The following is a 25,251-nucleotide window of genomic DNA, read 5'->3' as shown; positions in this document are numbered from 1 at the left end:
GACCCACCTGCAAAGTCCCTACTACGCTGTTTCACAGAGCTGACTTGCACCCGGTGCACAGAGCCGGTGTCAATCATGGGGGTCCGTGACAAGAAGGGTGCTTACTCACTCCCAGGGCTTTTCATGTGAGCCAGTGAATTACTTTTCCTCCACCGAGTGCTCAGTTACATTTCACTTTCACTTTGCAGCCTCGGGTGCTCAACTTTAGCACCTCAGAATCTGAAAGCAATATGCAGGGAGGGCCCTATTTTCCAGCATGCCTGTGCTGTAACCAGGATGCTCTCCCACACCCCATACAACCCCCGTGTGGTCACTCGGGGGCATGGGTGTGGCGCCCACATCGGAGGGGCAGAAGGGTGGCCGGGTCCTCTCATGTAACTTCCTGACATCTCCTGACACTGGGTCAGGCTCCTCGGCAGAGAAAGCCCTGAGACCCAAACATCAGTCATTAAAGAGTGACTCACACTCTTCCTGAACCCAGCTCCCCAACTTCGTCTCCTTCTAGGGCCACTACTGAGATAGGCACCGACCGGCTGAAATGGAATTTCTGGAGGCTAGTAAGAGTCAGCCTGGGCGACTGTTACCTGCTGACCTTAATTAACGGACTGTGAGGTACAGAACTAGCCCTGGGCAAGAAGGAAAGCAAACAGCTCCCTTTAGGGTGAGGCGGCGTTAAAGGGACAGGCACATCCTCAAATACCTTCCGACGGCTAAGCCGACAGGCCGACCGGGAGATTCTTCCATGTGGACGACACAGATGGAAACTATGAAAATGGACTTTATAATTCGTCTGGGAGGAAAGGAGACCCTGTTTTGGAGATGAGCAAGGTCTGTTTCGGTACAGGGCAGTTTATCCTGCTTGGCTGCAAGTCTTGGTGGGTAAAGCATGTAGGAAAGAGGGAAACAGGTCAGTGACAGTACTCAGGACCCAAAGGGAACCCAGAAGTCCCCCGAGAGGACGGAGCCTCGCTGGCCCCAGGCAAGCAGAGCTGGAGCGTGAGGCCCAGGGCTCCGTCCTCTGTCACAGAGGATCAGAAGCCCCTGGGCAGATGGTCCCCCAACTTACTGTCCTCCGACCCCCGCCTACCTCACCTGCCACCTCAGGCCGCCTCCTCCTCACCCCTCTCAGAGGGCAAGTCCTTCATCTCCCCAGGCCGACTCTCCCGCCTGGGCTCTGAGCCCCTTTCACCCCCATCCCCCACCTTCCCGTAGATCCGTGTTCCCCTATTCAGTCACCATCTGGGTCTCCTCGGGGCTCTCCTCTGCAAATAAACCCATTCAAGGCCCTCCTAGCTTAAAAGAGAAAGAGAATGAAGCACCCCCCACCCCGCCACCAACCCTCTCCCTTCATCACACTTTCTCTCCAATTCTTGGTTTTCCTGAAGCCCTGTGATCTGAGTCTGCTGTCCACAGCAAGGTCACCACCTCCTTATGGGACAATCAACGGACACTTCGCTCTCCAGCCTCCTGCATGCATGGCTCACAGCGCCTTTCAGAGGCTTTCTGCCCTAGGTGGAGTGGTGCCGCCTGCCTGTTCCTCTTCCTGTGCCATCCTTTTAAAATGTACTGTCATCTGGGTTCTAGGCCTGGTCTCTCCCTGGGGGATGTCATGCATTCCTTGCCTACAGGTGCCATCTTTAAGTCGATGACATGCAAGGGTCCAGGACACACCCATTTCTCTCATCTCAGCTCCAGACCCAGTCCAACCATCCAAATGGTCTTGTTGAGTCAGGTTTCCCATTGACACACACAGCCCAGCAAGTCTCCCGAGCTCATCACGACCCCTGACCCTAGCCTCCGCCTCCACTTCTGCTGCCCTGATCAGCGGTCGGCACCACTACCCAGAGCTGCTCAGATCAGAAACAGGGCCATCAGCTTGACTTCATCTCCCAGGCCACTGCCCCGCATCGCCAATCAAGCCCCAGTCCTGCCAATCACACTCCAGTCTGTCCAGCTCTCTCCTCCACCCAGGCCACCCTTAGCTCTCCCCAGACCCCGGCAGTGCCTCTTAAAGGGTCCCCCAGTGGCTCCTCCTGCCCTAGTCCCATTGCTCCTCCACAGTCAATCCAGGGCGGGGTTTCTAAAACAGCAGTTTGATTACATCACCCCCTTGGCTCCACCCTGCCCATGCACCAAATTCAAATCCGGCATCCAGCGCCGCGCAGGACATGGCCCCTGCTTATCTCCCCCACGTCAGCCCTCATCCCCCACAATCTTGGTGCCATGATGTTTCTCTGAGCCCGCGTGTGTGCTCTTCCCAGAGCCTTAGTCACCTCTGCTCTCCACCTGCCTCCCTCCTCCTGACCCTGAAGGTCTCAGCTTAGTGATGCTTCCTCTGCAGAAAAGTTCCCTCACCCACTAGCAGATCCAAGTCCTGACCAGGGTGCTCTTCTAAACCCTCATGGAAACCTACGTTCTCCTCCACAATCACATGTCCTGTACTAATTATCTGAATCCTCCATCAAACGGTCAGTTCCAGAAGCAGAGGACCTACGTGTACGTTCTATATTTCGAGCACCTGGAACACTGCCTAGGACAGAGTGGGCAATGACAATAATGCTTTAAAAACAGATGCTAAAGAAAGGAGAGTACAGCTCAGTGGTAGAGTGCCTGCTTAGCATGCACAAGGTCGGGGGTTCAATCCCTAGTACTTCCATTAAGAAACAAATACATAAATAAATCTAATTACCATCTCCCCTGGAAAAAAAAAATTTTAAAAGAGATGCAAAACACATGATTTTTTTTTTCTCCTTCCTTATCAAAAGTTAGCCTATACACACACCACAATTTGAACAAACAGAATGAAAACCCATTCAGAGCCTGGCTCCTAAAACATTCTGCATGGTGATAGAATATAATCATGAGAATCATAATAATAACAATATTGGGGGGAGAGTTCACAAAGAAACTTGCATTTGTTATTTATCCCTCTCAACAAGCCTGTTATGTACCCCTTATTTATGCAAATATTCAAGAAATGAATACATATTTATATATAATGAAATAAAGTCTGTGTGCTGTGAACGTTCTTACACTCATTTTACAGATAAAGGCCTTTCTTCAATGAACAAGTGGGGCTTAGAAAATTTAAATGATTTACCTAAACAATAGCTGTTAGAATCAAAATTCTAAGTTCCATGATAGTTCTGGATATTAATGACGATTTAAGGTTTTAAAATAATATATTTTTATTCAAAAAATTTCAGTCAACACTCACTATATACAAAGGGCCAGTGAGTCCATGGCCCCCACCTCAACACAGAGACTCCAGGACATTTCTCCGTCTTGCCAGGGTGAAAATTCTGTAGTCAATTAAGCGTGACTTGGAGGAAGATGTTGAGAATTATGGATTATTTGAACTCTACTGTTCTATAATTCATTCCGTGCTAGTGACACTAAAGATGATTGATTCTAAATATCCATGTAACACAGTGTCAGGAAACCACGGGGTCCTCCCATAGCTAATGTATCACTCACAAGTTCCCAATTTCAACCAGACATGCAATCTATCATAAAACTATTTCATTTGATCCCCAGAACATTAAGAATATTATGTATGATGGGGCTGCCTACACATGATGATAATTATCACAGTTCTGGAAGAAATGTTTCAAAGAGGACACTCAGTCTATTCTGACAACATATTTGCTTCACGTTATGTTAAAACGTCACCTTCCCTCTCTTCCCCACCCCCTACTCTGCCTCTTTTTGTTTCCCACATACGCCGCTATCCAGAGCAAGCCCAATGTCACAGGCAATGAGAGTAGCTCTGTGGCAGTAAGGTGAGTTTATTCATGTGAAGAGCGTTTGTGAAGAAGGCTCTTCTTTCTCCAAACGCCGTGCGGAGAACAAGACAGGTAATCTAGGGCAGGCGGGGCTGGGTGCACAATGGAGTGGGGGGCAGGGAAGGGGCATCTTGCTTCTCTTATTGGCTGATCTGCGCCAATTCAAAACCCACCAGCCCCCCGCTGAGTCAGCAGGAGGACACCGCTCCGTGCGCTTCCATCCGGATTTCCCAGCTTTCCAGGCCCTGATGGCTCGCTCTCCCCTGGACTTCAGAGTCCACACCTCTCAGGATTAGCCGAGAACAACGCTGGGCTCACGGGAGGCACTCGATTACCATTTGTTGAAAGAACAGATGGATGGAGAGATGAACGAATCAGCAACTTCCTTTCCCAGTCACCCCGCCTTTCACTGAAGCCCGAGAAGCAATATGGTGAGTGGATCTGTTTGGTCTCTCGGGACAGGAAAGCACGCACGTGCTATGATACGTAAACGCCCTTCAGGTACACTCTTAAAGCAGCAGCCCGAAGGAGCTGATAAAGCTAGCCTTTACCATAGAATTTTTTTTTTAAGATTTGCACAAAGAGTCACGGAAGTGTCATGTTGTCCTTTTGTAATTAAAAATCTAGAACGTAGAAAATATTGTAACATCTCAGCGGGAAACACAAGAATTTACCAAACTTGAAGCTTTCTTTTTTTTTTCCTCCTTTAATTTTATTTTCTATTAAAGTGTAGTTGATTTACAACATTAGTTTCAGGTATGCAGCAAAGCAATTCAGCTATATATATTCATACATACATATATATTTTTTCTTTTCAGATTCTTTTCCATTGTATGTTATTACAAGAAATTGAATATAGCTCCCTGTGCTGTACAGTAGGTCTTTGTTTATCTATTTTATATCTAGTGGTATGTGTGTGTTAATCCCAAACTCCTAATCTATCCCCTGCTCCATTTTGGTAACCATAGTTTGTTTTCCAAGTCTATGAGTCTATTTCTGGTTCATAAACAGAATTTGTAATCATTTTCTTTTTAGATGCCACATATAAGTGATGTTATATATTTGTCAAATAAGTAGCAAATGATTCGGTCAGCTTGGAATAACAGAAGAGAGAAGACACACAAAGCCTCTCATTAAACAAGACTGTTTCCTCCCACTGGGTCCAGAACGTCCAAGGACTCTCCTCTACATTCGTAGGCGTGAACATCAGGCCAGGAGACTCCCTCAGAGATGGTCCAGCCGTGGACAAGCTGGGAGTGTTCCACGCCACACCTCAGGTGTGGTTAAATAAAACCAATCCACACGCTGAGCAGTAAGCCAACACGGCCTTTGAAAATGTTACAGTGCTCTGCCAAGGTGACATGTCATTAAGAGGTGGATGGAAAGTGATTAAAATACCCACAATGCAGAAAGAAACACCACCCCTTACCCATCTCTGACAGGTGGCCTGAGCAGGCTGTCACTAAATGCTGACTTGGACTCAGGGATCTCATATCTAGGAATACACAAGTCCCATTTAGGATATCACTGCAAAAACCAATGATTAATTAAATTACAAAACAAATACAAACATCACACCTGGGACACTGGTTAACAAATGACAGTACCTCATACAGTGGAAGACTATGTAGCCATTGGATGGGGTGGATCTAAATGCACAGATATGCAAACGACCCAAGACATGTACCTTAGTGACAAGAATACGTCATAGAAGAGAAGGATGATATAAGCTCTTACACATAAAATAATGTGCGTGTGCTTACGGATACATAAGAACGTTTAAATAGTTATCTCTGAGGTAATGATGGAGAGGCGGGGTAAGAAGGAATTTATAATCTTCTGTCTTCCTTGGATATTGTACAAGTGAGTATTGCTTTTTGAATAAATAGCATTATATTTTAAAAATATTAACAGGGTAAGTTTTCATTTGTTCTTCCCCTTCTGAACTATCTGGAAACATGCAAAATGTACAATTAAGGCAACCATTAGTAAATACACCAGGATCCTGGCTCTCCCCACCTGGCCAGGACTACTGTCTCCATGCACCCTGCTCCTCACCTTCCTCCCCAAGGCTGAACTAAACCAATCTCTGCACACACCTAACCTGCAGACTTTAATCCAACCCAACTCCACATCAAGCAAGAAGTTTCTGAATCTCTTGGTATTTCCCCTGTGCTCAGGCATGCAAAAAAAAAAAAAAAAAAAAGAAGAAGAAGAAGGAAGGAAGGAAGGGAGGAAGGAATCACTATATCCAACCTGAGAGCACGTAGCTCTGACTGCACTTGTTCCAGTACCATCCGGGTCTCAGACAAATAACCTGCGTGATTCTCAAAGGCAGTTCGGAAGACACCAGGTCATCTGATAGCAGCTCTGGGAATTTCTCTTTATGAACTCAACTTGTCTCTTCTTCCAAGAGATATAGAACGTTGAGACTATGAACCTGGGTGCAGAGGCGTCTGGGACTTTCAATTTATAGTGGGATAACAATTTACATCAGAAAAGGTTTATTGAACTGCCAAGGCCCTCCAGGAACTCTGAACTCTGCTCTCCTGGCTACAGATTTATTAACTGTCCATTCCCCTCCCTTGGCCATCCCCTCCCCACCTCCAAGTCCCTCCTACCTTATAACTTCCTCAGCACTCTTTCTATTTTTTGTGTGAAACTGTCTGCTTGTCTCTCATCTAATCAAACTTTGCTATTTGAGAAATACTATTTATGATATTCATTTCTCTTCAAGTTAGTCAAGAACAAATTAGAATTTTAGATAAAAATGAACTGTTCTTCAGAGTATAGTGTGCATTTCCTTTGTTTCAAATATTTATATTTTAAGCAGCTGTCTCTGACTAGAATTTATAAGTCTTACAGAGCAAGAAAATGATCATCAATAAATGCAACAACATCTCTTAGCATTAATATTAGACATGTTACATTCTCTTAAATATTCAAGGCTGTGACTAATAGCATCTCCTTATACTATAGAAATATTGCTAATTCTGCAAATCCAATGTGCCATTTCCTATCCATGTCCATTATTTGACCTCGCATACTAAATTCACAAAAGAAATAATAATATGTGAAAACTGCACATCTTCACTAATAAGAAATGCAAATTAAATCAAACTGAAATCATGTTTACCTAGCCAACTGGAAGAGATTTTTTTTTAAAACAAGTTGGAAAGATAATATTCAGTCCTGGTAAGTGTTGGGTAACAGTGGTGTCTCCCACATGGCTGGAGGGAGCACAGATCAGAACAAAGTTCCGGAAAACAATTTCAAATTTTGTAATATCCATTCGGAACCTTTCAAAAGAACTGCTAACTTGCTGATCTCCTTCTAGGAATCTGTCCAAAGAAAACTGTCAGAAATACAGAGACTCATGTAGATGAATTTTCATCAGAGAACTGTATATAAGAGGAGGAAGCAGAAACAATCTCTTGGGCAATAATCAGAAAATAAAGAAATCATGATTTATGTTGTAGCCATAAAACTCATGTATTTCAATATTATTTAATGACACAGGAAATGCTCATGAGGTAATATTAAATGAAAAACCAGGATAAAAATTATTTAGGCAATGTGATAAAAATCCTGTCAAAATTATACAAAGGCACGTTTGTATGTATGTGCATGTGTGTATGCATATACATGCAAACCTACATAAAGAAAAGAATCTAAAAGAATAACACGATGTTAACTTTGATTATTCCTGAGAAATAGAAGAAACAAAACTTTCTTCTTCCTTTGTTTTTACTTAGTATGCTTAATACTTTCTATTAAACATTTACTATTCTTCATACACATTAGGATGGGTACTTTAAAAAAAGAAACAGAAAATAGCAAGTGTTCGTGAGGATATGGAAGACTGGGGCACTGAGCACGCTGTTGCTGAGAATATCAAATGGATACAGCTGCCGTGGAAAACAGGATGGCGGGTACTCAAAAAATTATAAGCAGAATTACAATATAAGCAAACAATTCTACTTCTGGGTATACATCCAGAAGAACTGAATGAAGGTTTCGACGAGATATCTGTACATCCGTGTTCAGAGCAGCACTATTCACAACACCCAGTAAGTGATGAGTGACTGGGTAAACAAAATGGGGTCAATACACACAATGGAATATTACTCAGCCCTGAAAGGAAGGAAATCCTGATATGTGCTACAATGTTATGGGCTGAATTGTGCCGCCCTCCCAAGCGCCAAATTTATATATTTAAGTCTTAACCCCTAATACCTCAGGATGTGACTGCATTTGGAGACAGAACATTTCAAGAGGTGAGTAAGTTAAAATAAGGTCATCAGGGTGGGTTCTAATCCAATCTGACTGGTATCCTTATAAGACGAGGAAACCTGGACACACAGAGGAGAAGTCAGGGAGGCCTGTACATGAAAAGCCTGTGTGAAGAGTCGGCCAGAGGGAAGCCATGTGCAAGTGGGGAGAGAGGCCTCAGAACAAACCAAACCTGTGGACACTACGATCTTGGGCTTCCAGCCTCCAGAACTAAAAGAAAGTGAATTTCTATTGTTTAAGCCCCTAGTCTGTGGTATTTTGTTATGCAGCCTCCGCAAACTAATACATACAATGTGGATGGACACTGAGGACACTATGCTAAGTGAAATAAGCCAGATTTTGGTTTCTAATACCATTCTCCAATAGAGGCAGTCAGGGCTTCTGGGAGAAATGGCTGATTCTAAGACTGGAATGGAAAATATACAAGATAAATGTGATGCAACGTGTCGCACCAGAAAGCAAGAAAGTGTTCAAAACACTAACAACACCACGACCACGAGTATATGTCAAAATGATACAGGAGTCACTGGAAAGGGTTTCCAATGGCCAAAGCTGGAGAAATTTGAGCAGAAAAATAAAGAAGCAGTACTAGATCATAACCCAAAGCATAAAAGAGATACCCATGAGCCCGTGTTTATATAAACAAATGACTTAATTAATTTATTAAGGAGAAGAGATCAATCTCCCTTGCAGAACACCTCCAAATAATTTACGTAGCTACTCTGCCTTTAGGAAGGTGGCGTGTAAGTCTATGCTGCTTAACAATACAGGTATGTGCAACAATATAAATCCATCTCACAAACACAATACTGAGCGAAAGAAGCAACACAGAGGATACCTACTGTGTGATTCCACCGTATAATTCATTCGTACAATGTACAGAAACAAATAAACTTAAACTTGAGTGCTGGAACTCAGAATAGTGGTCCTCTCTGGAGAGAAGGGAAAGCATAATGACTGGAAAGATGCCCAAGAGAGAGTTCTGAGATTCTGACCAACATTCTACTCAACTTAATCCATGATCAGTGCTCTGTCGATTATCTCATTATCTCAGTGACATACAACTCGAGCCTGATTTGGATGAAGCCAAGTTCAGCTCAGAAAACAAAAACCCTGCAATTGATTTTGAGGAAACATATGGATTTGGGCTTTATTCTGTTTTGTTTTGTTTTTCATGTTGTGGCCCAGATGACCCAACATGATTAGCTGAAAGGACCATTATTTTCCCATTGCTCTGCAGTGCCAACGTTTGCCATAAATTATGTCTTTATACATGTGTGGTTCTGTGCCTGGATTCTCCTTTCAATCTCATTTGTGTATTTGCCTAACCCTGGGCCAGTAATATATGTCTTAATTATTACAGCTTTATAATATAATAAAATCTTAATATCCAGCAGAGTAAGTCCTACAACCTTATCCTTTTTCAAGACTGTCTTGGCATTCTGATCCTTCATGTTCTTCATGCGTATTTGGAATCAGCTTGCTAATTTCCACACAATTCCACACAATTGTTTGGGAGCTGGGGGAACCAGTATGCATATCCTTGTATGTGTCATATCTGTATTTCCTCCCCTGCCAAATATGGAAGCAAAAAAATGGAGATTCCCTTTACCTGGGTCCCTGAGTGAGGTCAACATCACAGAAGAGCCCCCACTCCCACTGACAACATTATGAACATACAGCATGACCCGGAAATAAATCTTCATTATTGAAAAAAAAATTCTATGGCTCTGAAAATTCTATGGCCTTGGGGTAGGAAGAGAGGTTCAAAGAAAAAGGTTTAAGATTAACCGGATTTATTTTAGACAGCTGAGCTATGACAAGCTTACAGCATGCGTACTCACACACGCAAATGTGGGATACATGAATCGTCAAATCGGTATGAAACATCTGAGTTCCTTGTAACTCTCTAAAATTAACTCAAACCATTCACCAGATGGTAAATTCTGGAAATAAATTTAAAATATGCAAAAAAAATACTATCTGACTTTTACATGAGACACAGAGTACCTACTTATACCTCCATATTTTAATTTTGAGAAGAGGAAACAATATAGAATTTTTATTTCTAATATCAGCTCTGAATGCTAATCAACTCTGATTCATGAAAAAATGTCCATGTTTTGTAAGCAAATCAGTTATTTCCCATTTGAGATTTTTATTGGACAATAAAGGCCATATGGCTAGGAATTCATCTGGATTAATAAAAAAAAGATGCAAATTTTTACAATACAATGTGCCTCTAAAACTCTTTAAGAACTTCTGCAACAGCTTTCTGTGTATATCAAATTAAGATTTACTATATAATAAAATCATGCAGTAATAATATACAACCTTTATCTAAAGTCATATGATTCTTCAATATTTATCCCTGCTACCTTGCAGCACGTAAATCATGCGAGGGAATTCTCACGCTACATATTATACAGGGCACAGAATTATTTTGATTTAATTCTGGATAAGAAGTGAAGCAGTAACTTGTTACTTCAGACTGACAAATCAATATCAAATGCTTGTCCTAAGGTGGGTTATCACTCTAGTCGTGCAAATAGCTTGAAAAACTGAAATATTCCCATTTATTGACAAAGGGATTGCTCTATTTGTGTTCCAAAAGCTTCCCTGTAGGACTCTATACTTAGTTTTACGACCAAAAAAAAGAAAAAAAATCGATTTCTTTCTTCAACTTGTCAATCAGAAAACACATATAAACAATGATTTTATTAGAACACATTAAAGTACATTGAATAATAATGTTAAGGTGAAATAGATACGAAATGGCATTACGTATAAAATATACACTACACAAGAGATTAACATACACATAAAACAATAGAATTAACATACACATGAATATAGACTTAAATGCAAAACAAGAATTAAATACAGAAATCAAAGTTTTGAACTGACAAAACTCAGTTGAACAGATTTATTCTCATCTTCAGTTGTCCAATAGATGAACCTCTTTTCAGTTCAGAATTCAAACAAATTAATAAAATCATTAGAACAACTAGCTTTTCCCACTACCATGAAAGTCCCCTGAAACCTAATTTTTCTTTTTGTTTTTATCTGATCTTTCTAGAGGGGTGATAATAATGGTAGCACATTTATATCTGAGGATCAATGAAGAAAACATTTCTCTTTTAAAACAAAGAGTCTGAGTGACTCTAAATAACACTCTACACAACAAAGAACCAAGAAATAGAGATGTGTGGCTTCTGATCTCGTGCGTATAGAAAGAGTCCTAAAAAGGTATACATGGTAACCAAGGTAGACGGCAACCTAATACACTGATCTAATCATCACCCAAGTTCCCTCATTCCATCAAGGCCACTCAAGGTCACCATGCATGAAGTATTAAATGTCACCCACACTAATTGCCTCATGTGATTTTTTTTTTTAATTTTAATAGACAGTTACTGTCAAGCACCAAGGACTGGCCTTAAGAAGTAAAGTCTGGTCAAAGACAGGAGTCAGATTCTTCCCTGTCCCACCCTGGGCATCCTCAAGGCCACAACAAGGCAGTGCACTGTTCCACAGCACCACGTCATGAGCAATACATGCCTGTGGACCAACCACGTCCTTCTCCCCTACTATGGCCAAGGTCAACTTCCTCTATTCCACTTCCTCCATTCAAAGTTTAGTCTTTGGGCACCTGTGAAACCACATCCCTATACAAAGGGGAATTTGCCAAGAGTCACTCTTACTTCACACCAACTCTGTCAAAACAGGGATGCTCCAGAAGCACATCTCACCCAAGTACCAGCACCTTCCACTGAGCGATGCCAAAGTAATCCTCACTGAACCAGTCACCCCTCTTCTCTCTCTGGGAACGCTGCTGGTATGCTAGGAAACTCCAAGTGTGCCGAGTCAATTTGGTCAAAGCAGTAACCAGACATACCACTTATGAATAACAATGATGCTGGAGAAGGACGATGGCCCTTCAGTCAACCAAGGATGCCCCAAGTTCCTACAAGTGAAGCGAACTCATCACTGTTTTGACCAGTCTCAGCCATGAAGGTTACGGGTCCATATACTGGCAAGTAAGGTGTAGTGGGAACAGCACCACTTGGAGTCACAGGATCTAGTTTTAGTTCCAGGGCTGCCTTTTACTTTGCTTAAGCACTTGAAGAGCAAGACCTCCCTTTTCACCCCTGCATCCTCAGTACCTAATAGTGCCTGGCATAGGGTGGGCCCCAATGAGTATTCGTTCAGTGAAAGAACAAGAGAACATACCTTCTTTGTGTGACCTTAAGCCCCTAATGTCTTTGGGCACAAATTTCCATCCAAATCTTTAAAAACAAGGACATCATAATGCATGCAGGCCAACAGCACTGGACTGTTGTGTGACCAGGTGAATTAACAGATACAAACGTTATCTGTCAACTGTAAAGGTAAGTTGTACAAAGGTAATGAAGTTTACAAAGGTAAGTTCTAAGTAAAGCAGCATTCCTGGAATGGGTGTGGTGGCAGTAATGAGGGAACTTCAAGGAACAACTATGAATACAAATAAAGTGGCCTCCAAAAGCCCAGATTTCTCCTCTGTCCCTTGAACCACTTAACCCACGTCTTGACTTACAAATATGTTCAGTCTACCGAGAAAGACCACTGATATGGTTCTAACCTAAATGGAAAGCGTGTGCCAGGCTCTGAAAAAAAAAAGATGCTAAAGAAAAATTTCGAAACTCTATGCTGACAAGAGTCTCCTCGGATGTGAGGGCGATCTGGCTGTGACATCTGTCACCCCATTGATCGCCAAGGTTGATTCGGCTGATCTGGCTGGCTAGGCAGGTGTCCCCTTCCTCCCTCACCGCTCCATGTGCGTCCCTCCCGAAACTGCATGCTCGGGTGAAGAGGACGACCATCCCCGATAGAGGAGGACCGTTCTTCTCAGTCAAGGGCATACTAGTAGCTGCGCTCCCCTGCTCTCCAAAACAAGCTCTCAAGAGTCTCTCCTCATGAATTCCCCACCTGACATAAATGGCACCAGCATCCTCATGGTGCCTGAGGTTTGAAGTGCCTGCCACTCACCCGTCCCATTCAATTCCTTTATCTAATAACCCAAGGACTGCCCCATATATTGTCCTAGGCCTTATTATCTTACTAACTTTTAAAAACCTTAACTTCATATCTTATAAATCCTTAGGGAAAAGAGGGTTTTTCAATTAACCCACTTTGAGTTTGGGGATAATAGGTAAAGTATTTGGGGGAAAAATTTTTAGCCTACCTCATAACATATTCAAAAATAAATTCCACCAGATTAAAGAATAACATTTTAATGAAGCTATAAAACAACAGAAGGAAAATATAGGTAAATAAGTGATCTTAAGAAGGGGCTGGCATTCTTCATCATTAAAGCAATGAAAGAAAAAAATGACATATTTGACCATGTAAAAATTATACACTTATATATATATGTATATCATAAAATTTCCACAAAGTTAAAAGATTAAGGATAAACTGGAAAAAGGATAGAAAATACATAAGAAAAGGGGTAATGGTATTAGTATATATGTAAAGAGTTGTAAGAAATAAAGAAAATGGTTTAAAAATGTCAAATAGAGTTAGAATATGAACAGTAAGCTCCAAAAATTAAAAAAAGAGAGAAATAAAAATAACCAAACATGTAAAAAAAATACAGTTAATCAATAATTTTTCAAAAAATAATAAAGAAATACCATTTTACCTATCAAATAGGCAAAGAACTAAAAGTATAACCCTCAGTTCAAACAATGGTATAGAGCAGGACGTGGTCTCTCTTGCTCCTCCTGGTAGCTAAACAGGTTAAGTCTTTCTGAAGGGAAATTTGGCAACATATCAAAAGCTGTATAAAAGCTCACATCCCCAATCAAGAATTCCACTTTTTAAGAATTTTTACTAAAAGAATTATCAGTGATATTTGCAATGACTTCTGTACAAGAATGTTCATCATAGCTCATGTTCATGCAACAGCTAAGATATTAAGAGAAAAAAAATCTCAACGTCCAACAGAAGAAGGGTTAAATAAATTATGGTACACTCATGTAACTAAGTATCATGAATGTTTTCAAGGAAAATATAATAATATTTAATGACAAATGCTCACAATATTAGTGAAAATGCACAGTTCAAAACCATACAGGGTATGATCCAAGTATGGGAGCAAGGGGCCAATAGGAATACATGTTGTATACATTTGGCTCTGTGAAAAAAATCATGGCTAGTACTCTCAACTGCAACCTTGAGTGTTTTTGTCGTTTTTGTTTGCTTTTGTAATTGTTTGCTTTGAGTCTCTGTTGACTCTGAAATGGCCAGGATAAAAGACTTTCAAATCAATATTTCAAATGACAAAACTCTTGACCTTACTTCTTCTCACCCCCCCAAAAATCACCATCAAGCCATTAAAGGAAGAGAAAAAATAAAGGAGAAAAAGACAAAGACCATACAGGAATCATTCCTCTGCAATAATGAAGTCCAAGGCAGAAGGTTCTCCAGGCCCCTGTGTGGTCTGCCAGAGGACACGGCAGAGGCACCCAGGGACACTTGCATTAAGCAAGTCCCTCTGTGCCCTGCCTGCTTTCCCACTGTGCTGAGGGTGCTGCATGGTCTTATTCCTGCAGGTCTCAGCCCCTCATGTTCCACCTGACCCCTTATTTCATCCTGTCCAGGATTCCAGCCTTCCACAAGTTGACTTAAACTATCCTCAAATTAAAAACCAATCTGGACATATCGACAAGCCCCCCAAACAATGTGTAAGTGTGTCCATATAAAGGACAAAAAGTCTTACAGAAAGACACAGAAAAGGGTAAACCATCTCCACCATTTTGTGAGCTAATAATACAAAGACAGCTTTGATTTCAATTTTATTTTATAAACATGGGAGAGAGTGAGTGAAAGACATCACACAGCTTGCAGTTGGGGGAAGAGAGGCTGGGCACCAGTCCAAATCTGCCCACAATTTTACCCCTGAAAATACACGCCGGCATAGAAAAGGCCGCCGTGTAACCAAGCATCCAAAGGACGCGATCACCGTCACCTTCCGATAAACCAGTGCAAAAGGAATCCGGAAACACTCTTGATAAATATTTACTATCCACTCCTCCTTCTAGATTGGAAAGAGCTGAACTTTATTGACTTTGGAATTTAGCAATTTCTTCCCGCAAACTGAAAGGTGGCAGGGATGGCACCCAGGACCGTGTGCATGCTAGGCACGCACTCTACCACCAAGCTATACCCTCCCCTCACTCTTTTTTGAAAAGACCAAGTAAGGAGCTGCACCTCCCTGTAAAACAATATCCAGGTGAAAAAGCAGAATGATAGTTATCAATGAAAGAAACACCCGTGCTAATAACACAACACTAAAATCGGCAGCATGGGTTCTATTGGGGGTTGTATTTGTCTCAAAGACCATTCAGTTTTATTACCGAGCCTCTTGAAAAGTCATCCACTTGAAGAATTTTAAAGCATATGTGAATTAAAGTTGAATGAGTTAGGAGTGTTTGGTGGTGAAAGGGTCTAAGATGACCAGCTGAGAACGTCTCAGTCTTTCTTTCTTTTAGTCCCTGGAGGGGAGGCGTGGACAGACTCAACACCAGCTCTTCAGGCCAAGGGCCCCATCATCCCGGTGGCGCAGGGAGACCTCAGGGTCACCGTTAGCCCCGTCAAGCCCTCGTCGGTGTTACGGCCTCCCTCTTCATCACCTGGAAAGTTGAGCCAGTCCAGGGCTCTGAGTCTTTCAAACACGCCCAACGCTGGGCTAAAACCACGTGCAAATGCATCATCTCATGATGATGGAAGTGGTGTGGGGCTGACGGCTCCACCGGTACCACGTCAGCAGAGAAGCTCAGTGGGAGCCTCCTAAGCCCGGGGTGTCTCTAGTTCCCCCAAACATCAGTTCATACAGAAGCTGTGAAATGGGTCTTGTTGCAAAGACGTGGTTTCCACTACACCTAGACTTTAGGGAGCAGAGTGTTTTTGAAATGCACCTTGGAAGACACCTCACTTGGAGGTAAGGGGAGTCTGTGCAGGGCACTGTCCACGCTTACCTAAAAGACAGTGTAATGCTGAGCTAAACATCCTGTTAACAAGAAAGGAAGGATGGCGATTTTAATTATAAAGTGCCAAGTCACCCAATCTGCAATGTTTTGTGTTCAGGTGACAGGCGGACATGAAGCTAGAGTTAGGCTTGTCCAATTAATCAAATAACCTCCGTGCCACTTATCCCTGGAACTGGCATTAGAAAAGCCCCCATGTGCCCCCAAATCACATAAAGTCCATGGTTTCCTAGTCATTAAATCCAGATTGGCCTAGGCTGGTATGTCATTTTTTGACATGTAGCCACAAGGGATATACAATCAAAATTAAGAGGAGACCTTAGCTAAAATTGGCAGGCCCCACTCAAATGAACAATTCATGCCCACACATGGGTAAAATGCATCTATCTTCTCCAAGTGATGAATATTAAACTGTTAGAAACACAAGGAGATATAATTCATTTATTAGGTTTGCATAAAATATTTCTCTTAGCTTCCAACCACAGAAACATGTATTACACATAGTTGCATACAGACATTCAGTACTGTTAACAGCATGATATTTATTGAATAAACTTGCAGTGTTCATAAAATCCTATTCTCCTCCCACTCTGAGCCCGCCATGGTTTCCCTCTGGGTTCAGAATAAATTTGGAACTTCTCACCAGCGCTTGCAAAGCTCCAGGCCGTGCCTGCTCTCTGAGCCCACCTCACACCAAATCCCCGCCACTCCATAGCCACCCCAGGCCCCTGGCCCACTGGCCGTCTTCGCTCTCTGCCCTGTGACAAGCCGGGAGAAAGGCCTTCATCCCCGCTGCTGCCCTTGTTGGAAAAGCGTCTCCCCCAAACCTCTGTGTGGTTAACTTCTCAGATCTCAGGTCACATGTCGCCTCCTCAGGGGGGCTTCCCCAGCCACCTAATGCGCAATGCCCGCCACCTGCATGTCCCCTACTACCCACCACATTTTCTCTGCTGTACACATGCATCTCAAGCTGGAATTTGCTGTCAGTGGATTCTCTGGCTCACTAAAATGTAAGCTCCCCTAGGGAAGCTGTTTCCTTTCAATGCAGGGTCTAGAACGGTGCCTGGCACACAGTAGGCCCACAATAGGTGTCTGTTACACAAATGAACGCTGTGCTGGAACATGGATCAAGCAAGTCACAGTCATGGCGATCCACACCCCTGAAGCTTCCTAATGACTGAGAAAGAATGGACTCATGGAAGCCAAGAAACATTAAAAAATATGTACTTAGCAGCTGCACACTAATTGTGATTGAACCACTCAGGTGAGCTGAATGCATCCAGCTTGAATCAAGTGTTTTAATAACATAAGGGAGAAAATGTAAGTGGCCTGGGCTGGGGAGCTGTCCTGAGGACTGATAATGAAGAAATGGAGGAACTTTCTAGAATGCATAATGGTCTGAAGATCTGCATTTCCTCTCAAATTCATGCTCTGGAATCCAGAGCTCTGAAGTGATGGTATTTGGAGGTGGGGCCTTTGGAAGGTAATCAGGTTTAGATGAGATCATAAGAATGGTGTCCCTCAATGGGATTCATGACCTGTTAGGAGGAAGAGATACCGAACATCTCTCTCCCTCTGCCAGCTGAGGACCCAGCCCACAGGCAGCCTTCTGCAAGCCAGAAAGAGGGATCTCACCAGAAACCGAATCTGCCGATACCTTGACCTTGGACTTCCAGCCTCCACAACTGTGGGAGATAAATGTCTGTTTACTTAAGGCACCCAGACGATGATGTATTTGTTACAGCAGCCTGAGCTAACACACACCATGTCTGGTGTGGCACCTACTGCCTGGAACACTGTAGTCACTCAATAAATAACCAACTGAATTTTGAAATATTTAGACTAAGAAAAACCTGCAATGTTATTTTAGCTTCTCAGGGAGAGTTTTAAAGACCATTTCTCTATCATCCCCATGCATGTTTCTCTCCAGCTGAAATACTGGATACGTGGAAATTAAAACTGGGCAGTAGAAGAATCACCTATGAATGGAGGTAAGACAAAACTCGAATTTTTTTTTTTTTTTAAGTACGGAGGATTTTTTTTTTTTTAAGCCTCACAAATTTCGAAGAGGCTTTGCAAATGCAGACAGAATCCAGCTTTCTCACATTCCTTATGCCCAGAAACTGGGACATTAAAGTGCCAGGAACCCTTTTAATATCTAAACCATGGGATAAGTGCAGGAGAAACTCTCAAACGACCAAGAGAACTTCTGAGGAGCTGCTAAAGGGCCAGATGCATCTTCCAAAAGAATACGGATTTGACTCCGACAAACACCCGTGGCCTCAGCCTCCAACAGGAAGGGCAGGTAGGGGACACAGTGGTGCATGGTTCCCAGTCCCTTTGGCAAGCATCCCCTCAGCCTGCGACACTGTGATGGCCCACGCAGAACATGTGGCTCTCCTGCACAGGACAGGGATCAGAAGGCTCTGGTCTGGGGCCGCACAAAATGCATCCCGTGCAATTACATGGGAGAACGCAATATTGAAAAAGATATAAAATCGCTCCACGGACTTGAGATTTTTATTTTCAGAGAAATTGAACATAAATGAAAGGGGAAAAAAATAGCTGCATTCAAAACAGGTTTCACGAGGCAAAGGACCAGAAAAGAAAAACTTTTTTTTTTAACCAATACATACAACAAAGAGTAATTGTTTTTACTATTCCCATCTACCAAACCTTCAACAAATGGGGTGATCTTTTGCCTTAATTATGAGCTTTTAAAAGACTCTATTCATGCAGTCATTTTCACACACTCTTGTGAAACTGAGTGTGATGATCTGTCTTCAAATAATGATTCCAAAGGGGCTTTGTAGTTGTTGTTGAGGTTTTGAGTGCTTTTATTTTTTAAGAAAGTCTAGGCTCCTTTCTACATTTGCAGTTCCTCATGGAGCTCATCTGAGTTTAAATCTGCTGTCAAAAAAAAAGGTTTTTTTTTCAGTATCTGTGACACTGGGGGCCTCTGCGTGCACATGTGCCCTGGGCTTTCATAATCAGGCGGCTCACATCTGAGCACCTCGCCTCCGGTAATTAGATCTCAGGGCGGCAGCTTCCTTCCCACCCAGCCAGGGGGGCCAGGTGAACCCGCCAGGAGCCGTGACCGTGAGCGGCATGGTCACCCTGCCCTTCCCCGCCATCTTCTCCGCCTCAGGACAGCCGGGCGCCCAGGGCTCCCACTCACACGGTCTGAGCCTGGAGGGCAGGAATGCATCCTCCGCTTCTGCCCTCTCTTTGCACCTGGGAGCATCCTCTCTCGTGGAAGTTGGCTCATAAACCTTTGTCCCTGGCAGTAACAATATCGATCTATTCATAGACAGCGACACGTTTCCAGTGAAATAGCTCTTTCTGTTTTCATTTGCCTCAGTCCCCTAAGAAACAAATATTGAGGATGGTACAGGGAAAATCCCTAGATGAAAATACTGAATTTATGCAGAATCACCCCTTCTCTCTCCTCCTTCTCATCTGTCTCTGTGAGTTATAGAGTGCAATGAATCTCAATGCCGGTTTTCAATATTTTTTTTTCATTCTCAATACACCACAGAAGTTCACTTTCCCAAATCAATGCAAGAGCCAACAGCTAAAAGAGAAAAATCCCCAAAGCAGCAAGTAGAAATACATATAATCTCATTTTTCCCTCTGTGGGTCAGCCTGCTGTTGGCTGGTTCCCTGGCCCAAGGATATCTGACCTGCCATTTAATTTTGGTTGGCCCTTGAGATTTAGTTTGGGGCATGCTGATATGTTTATGTTGCTTCAAAACTAATCCACAGATGTCCCAAAGAGGAAAAAGAACAGTAGTGCCCACTCAGAGGCCCACGGACTCTCTCTGGCAGCTCACCGTCCAGCACATCCGACCACACTGAGCCATGAAGCAGACTCGAAGAGATGGACAGGAAGAGTCTGGAGGGAGGGGGACTGGTACGTGATGACAATCTGCTCCAGGAGAAAGAGACTCCGCCCACAGACTCCAGAGCACCTCCCTACCCTAACCAACCATCCTCATAAGCTCAGGGCTGGGAGATCGCCGGTCTGAAAGGAAGGAAGAGACTGGCCATGGCAAAGGGTGGGGGACCAAAAAAGGGGGCAGCTGGAAGAATTGGCTATTTTCTTTAATCACATGGCCAGTGGTAGCCAGAGAAGACCGTGAACTCCCTTCAGAAAGGCCAGCAGGTGATGGGCTCTGGGAGCTGAATGCCAGCAGTCCCCAGCCCCCAGCAGCACTCATGTTCTCACCCTGTTCCTGTTCTGCCTCTGAGACGCACAGGAAACAGCCAAGCAACTGCAGACAAGTGTCCTTCTTAGTAAGAAGAAGAACAGAGACCATTAATGCATTCTTACTGTACATCTGATAGTCTGCTAAGAAGTGCCTTAAATCTTTCCTTATATGCATGACTGGGACGTGAATATATGTGTATATATCTCTGTGTGTGTGTGTGTGTGTGTGTGTGTATGTGTGTGTGTGTAAAATTTCTAATCTATAATCCTGCTACGTTGGCATATTAGTCTCCAAATAAACAGTACCAACAGGGCATGTGTGTGTGTGTGTGTGTAAAGAGATTTATTATACGGAACTGGCTCACACAATTATGGAGACTGGCAAGTCCCAAGAGCTACAGGGTGAGTCGCCAGCTGGAGTCCCAAGAGAGCTGATGGTGCAGAGCAATTCCACCTCCCAACAAGGCTATAAGCTCCAGAACTTGGTAGATACCGAGTCTCAGAATCCTACAAGCACCACTGTGCACCTGCCATGCGCCAGGCTTAACAAGGACTCACCACAGACCCTGTCCTTGTAAACCTTCCCACCTCTACCTCCAGGATAAACCCCAAAACCAGCTAAATGAAATCCACCGAAAAGTTTTAAACAACTGAAAAATAACAATCCCTAGGACACATCCTTAACATTTTTTAAAAATTCAGAGTGATTAAAAGTTAAAAAAAATCAGCTCTAAGACTTAAGCCAATGTTTAGCAGCGCAATAATCCTTAAACTCCTCACTCAATCATCACTGCAGTGATGAAACTCTCTGTAAGGAGTAAAGCATCGTGTCCTCTGTGACAAATTAAGATGCAGAGCTGCTTCTTCTGTTTTCTGGTTTCTAGCTTGTATTAACGAGTGTCATTAAAAAAAAAAAGCCTTTAAGATAATATTTATTTGCAGAAACAAACATCGATTCAGAGCACTTAGAGGCACATATGTGCCTGGAGGGGAAACACTTGGGGGAACCGTAATCTTTTATCATGTCGAGCATATTACTAGCCCTGTACCTGCGTATCTCCAGACTCAACCCCCTCTCAATATTTCACGTCTTTCTCCACCCCTGGCCAGAGCGGTGGCACACCTGCGTGTTACCCACCGTCACGAAACCAGTAGATATCACATTTCACCCTTTGTCAGAACTGTCTAAGACTGCATAAACGTGACATATTTTAGGAAGGACCACATCCCTGTTGTTTACAATTTAACAAAGATAAAGCCATGACAAATGTCACCAGCTATAAATAAAGACATCTTACCACCGCACACTTGTTCATCTCTGGGTTGAACAAATGTTAATTACAGTGAATTTGAAAATGAGACTTGTTAATGTCATTTTTAATTTAGCATGTTACCCGGTAAATGTTTTCCATTGTGTTCGTTTACACCTGTTATCACAAGCTTCATTATTAGGTTTATAGTGGAGCAGCTCTCTGCGACTCTGAAATTTGCTTAAAATGGCAGAAACAATTACTAATTAGAAGGGCATGTTTACTTTAATTATATTTATTTTCTAGTCTAGTTTTATATGTAATGCACTATGGAAGTGTATGATTTAATTAGTGAAACCCATTTATCACAAGCCATTTCTCCAATGAGTACTGCTTAAAAAACACAGAAGATTCATTCAGAGTTTCATCGAGTTCCTTGGTTGATAGGCCTACAGAGGGACACATTTCTACAGAGATCTTTCACTCAGGAACTCAGGGCATTTTCTCACTTTCATTCCAAATACTGCAATAACTACCAATAACAAGAATTCGACTGTAAAACTGTTAATGCAAATTTTAAGATGAAGTGTACAAAATTCAGACATTCATAAGCTCACGATTTTAAAGCCTGCATTCAAAATGAACATGGGCTTTTAAATTTCATTTAAAACTCTATTTTAAATATATAAAAAGCAAATTCCTTCTGTTTTTCATCAAAAGGACAAGTCTCTTTTCTCCCCAGAGTCATTTCTCTGGCCCCCGAAGTATCAATGACTTTTCCTATCAAATATTGGGGCACAGAAACCACCAATGCAATAACTGATTCGGGAAAAGGCTGTCAGTAGGTGTTAAAACTCCTGGGAAAGATGGTTGGAGAACAGGATATTCACGTGATCTCAGAAGATCACCTCAAATGCTCATCACAGAAGGTAGTGCTCATAGAGTGGAGAAATCTGGTGGGCACCCTGTGAACCGTGTGACTGAACCCAAGCCCACCAGTGACAGGGCAGGCGGACTGCTGCTCTCCCTAGGAGGCATTCTTGAATCTTATGAGAGGAAACAATCGGACAGACACAGGCTGCAGGACACTCCCCAAGAACTAGCCTGGACTTTTCAGAATGGTCAGTATCACAAAAGACTTTGAAAAAGCTGAAGGAGTGTTCTAGGTTTAAAAGGGACTAAAGGGTTGTGACAAAGCAATGTGAGTGTCCATCAACAGATGATGGGCTAAAGAAGATGGGGTGTGTGCATATATACAGGGAATACTACTCAGACATAAAAAAGAATGAAATAATGCCATTCATAGCAACATGGGTCATCATTCTAAGTGAAGTAAGTCAGAGAAAGACAAATATCATGTGATGTCACTTGTATGTGGAATCTTAAAAAAAATGATACAAATGAACTTATTTACAAAACAGAAAGATTATCACAGACATAGAAAATAAACTTATGGTTACTTGGGAGGAAGAAGGGAGTAGGGGGCTAAATTAGGAGTTTGGGATTTGCAGATACAAACTGCTATATATAAAATAGATAAACAATAAGGTCCTAAAGTACAGCACAGGGAACTATATCCAGTATCTTGTAATAACCTATAATGAAAAAGAGTGTGTATACATATATATGTATATGATTGAATCACTTTGTTGTACACCAGAAACTAACACAACATTGTAAATCAACTATACTTCAATTTAAAAAAAAGCAAAGTGATATGATAGCTAAACACAGTAAATGAGTCTTGATTGGATCCCGGATTAAAAAACAAACAAACAAACAAACAAAAACCAGCTATATGGAAAATTCCTGAGACAACTGGGGAAATCTGAATGTGGACTGTAACACTGGATAATATTATCATATCAAAGTTAATTTTTCCTGGTGTTTTAATGGTAATAGATGGTGTAAAAGAATAAACTAATTAATTCTTGAGAGACACATCTGAGGTGATTAGGGACGAACTGTCAGGATCTGCAACTGCCTTGTGAATATTCAGGAAACAAAGCGAGAGCCATGGAGCAAGTGCAGCCAAAGGGCAGAGCCACTGGGGGGGGGGGGGTCCCTCGTGGTCATCGCACCATTTCCCACTTTTCCATAAGCTTGGAATCCAAGGTCGGGAAAGTAGAACTAATCCAACGGGCTGAGTGGGAGGCCAAACTCGGAACACTCTTCACACAACTCGACACAGACTTTCAAGGAATGTGACTGCACTGCTCTCGATATAAGCTTTTTAGCACGATCATTAGGCCCATTAAAATAGCAGTTACCCTTGGAAACGGCTTTACAGTTGTGTCTTAGTATCTGGACTGACAAGGTTACCGTGAGGCACATTCTAGACACCTTACACGTTTGGACCCCAGAAAGAATCCACGCTACCGAGCAGCCAAGACATTTCCCATAAAGACTCACACGTCCCACAGCCTGAACAGAGATCCAGCACTTGGTTCTGTTAGGAAAAGATGTATCTACAAAGTGTGTTTTGTTAAATTTTAAGATACTTCAGTCCCACCACACGGTATTCTACACTTGGGAAATCACACTTTCTTAATGAATACAAGTAAACACTGGCACACGGAGATCTTGCCCAACCAAGAGAAATCCCCCAGAACTCTGAAGGGCAGGCGTTCACCACTCATCCGCAAGCCCTGCCCGGGGAGTATGGCCATCTGCCCCTGGGCCACAGTCATAACTCCCATGCAGCAGGTGATGCTGACGGTCTCTTCAGGGGATGCCGGCCTCTCTCTGATTCATGTGAATTAACGGCAGGGTTGGGGTGGGCAGTCCAGCTGTTGGGGGACCCGTGAGAAGAGCACGTCATTCCGCAGTCCCTGTCTCCACTCCTCCCCTCCCAGAAAGATGAGCCCACTACTGTTATTCCCTGAGACCAGGCCCAATGGAGGGAGTCAAAAGATGTTTCAAAAAAGAGCAGGAAAATCCAAGCTGAGCCCATGTGATGCCTCCGAGGAAGGTGCAGGGACAACTAGCAAAGAGCCTGGTGAGTCGCCGATGCCTGGGTAAGCCGGCAGCTCAGCAGCCTTTAACCACAGTCCCCTAACACCCTGCACTGAAAACAGTCTTCTCTCTCCAGAAAAGGAAAGCACGGGATGAGGCAAAGCTTGTGGGAGAGAGAGGAGAGGCCAGCACTGAACCCGGTCAGGCAGCAGTGTCCTCCCCCTTGGCCAAGCAGTAAACAGTGAAAAGGACAAAACTAACCAGGCTCCCATCTCCTAAATCACTTACACAGACAGAGTCAAAACCAAAACCTAGGGAGCTTTGCAGGCATGGATTGTGTGTGTGTGTGTGTGTGTGTGTGTGTGTGTCCCTGCCGTGTGCTCACCTCCCAGTTCACACACATCCAACATACACTGCCCACGTGCCCCAGGAAGGAACAGCCCCTTAAGGAGAAGTTGAGGAAGGTAAGTTTCAGCAAAATATAACCTTCGCCTTAGAAACCAGGAACTGGAATAATTAGATCACGAACTTCCCAACATGGTGGGAGAGATCTGATCAGCGGGAGCCAAGATCACTTCCATTACTTGGTTTACCTAAGTAATGGACCCTTAAATGCAATCAATATTTCTCCAGGCTGTGAGTCTTCAAGACCTGAGATGCAGTCAACAAAAACACAAATGGATTTTCAAAGGGCCTTCGATCACCACGGGAAGGGCAACTGGAAAGGG

General features: G+C 43.0%; 1 protein-coding gene across 11 annotated transcripts in view; it reads right to left on the bottom strand.

Annotated features, from left to right (window-relative positions):
* AFF3 (ALF transcription elongation factor 3) overlaps positions 1 to 25,251 on the bottom strand; it is a 484,945-nt gene that overhangs the window by 373,612 nt on the left and 86,082 nt on the right. The window contains exon 1 of one of the 11 annotated variants that reach the window (XM_074354606.1): positions 6,042 to 6,346. The exons of the other annotated variants lie outside the window; for them this stretch is intronic. Coding sequence (XP_074210707.1) covers positions 6,042 to 6,082 — 41 coding nt within the window. The 5' untranslated portion in view covers positions 6,083 to 6,346. Of the gene's footprint in view, positions 1 to 6,041; positions 6,347 to 25,251 lie in introns of those variants that run through there. 11 annotated transcript variants of the gene reach the window in all.

Source organism: Camelus bactrianus, chromosome 28 (assembly GCF_048773025.1).
Source record: "Camelus bactrianus isolate YW-2024 breed Bactrian camel chromosome 28, ASM4877302v1, whole genome shotgun sequence".
NCBI lineage: Eukaryota > Metazoa > Chordata > Mammalia > Artiodactyla > Camelidae > Camelus > Camelus bactrianus.
This window is presented reverse-complemented; position numbering and strand designations above follow the sequence as displayed.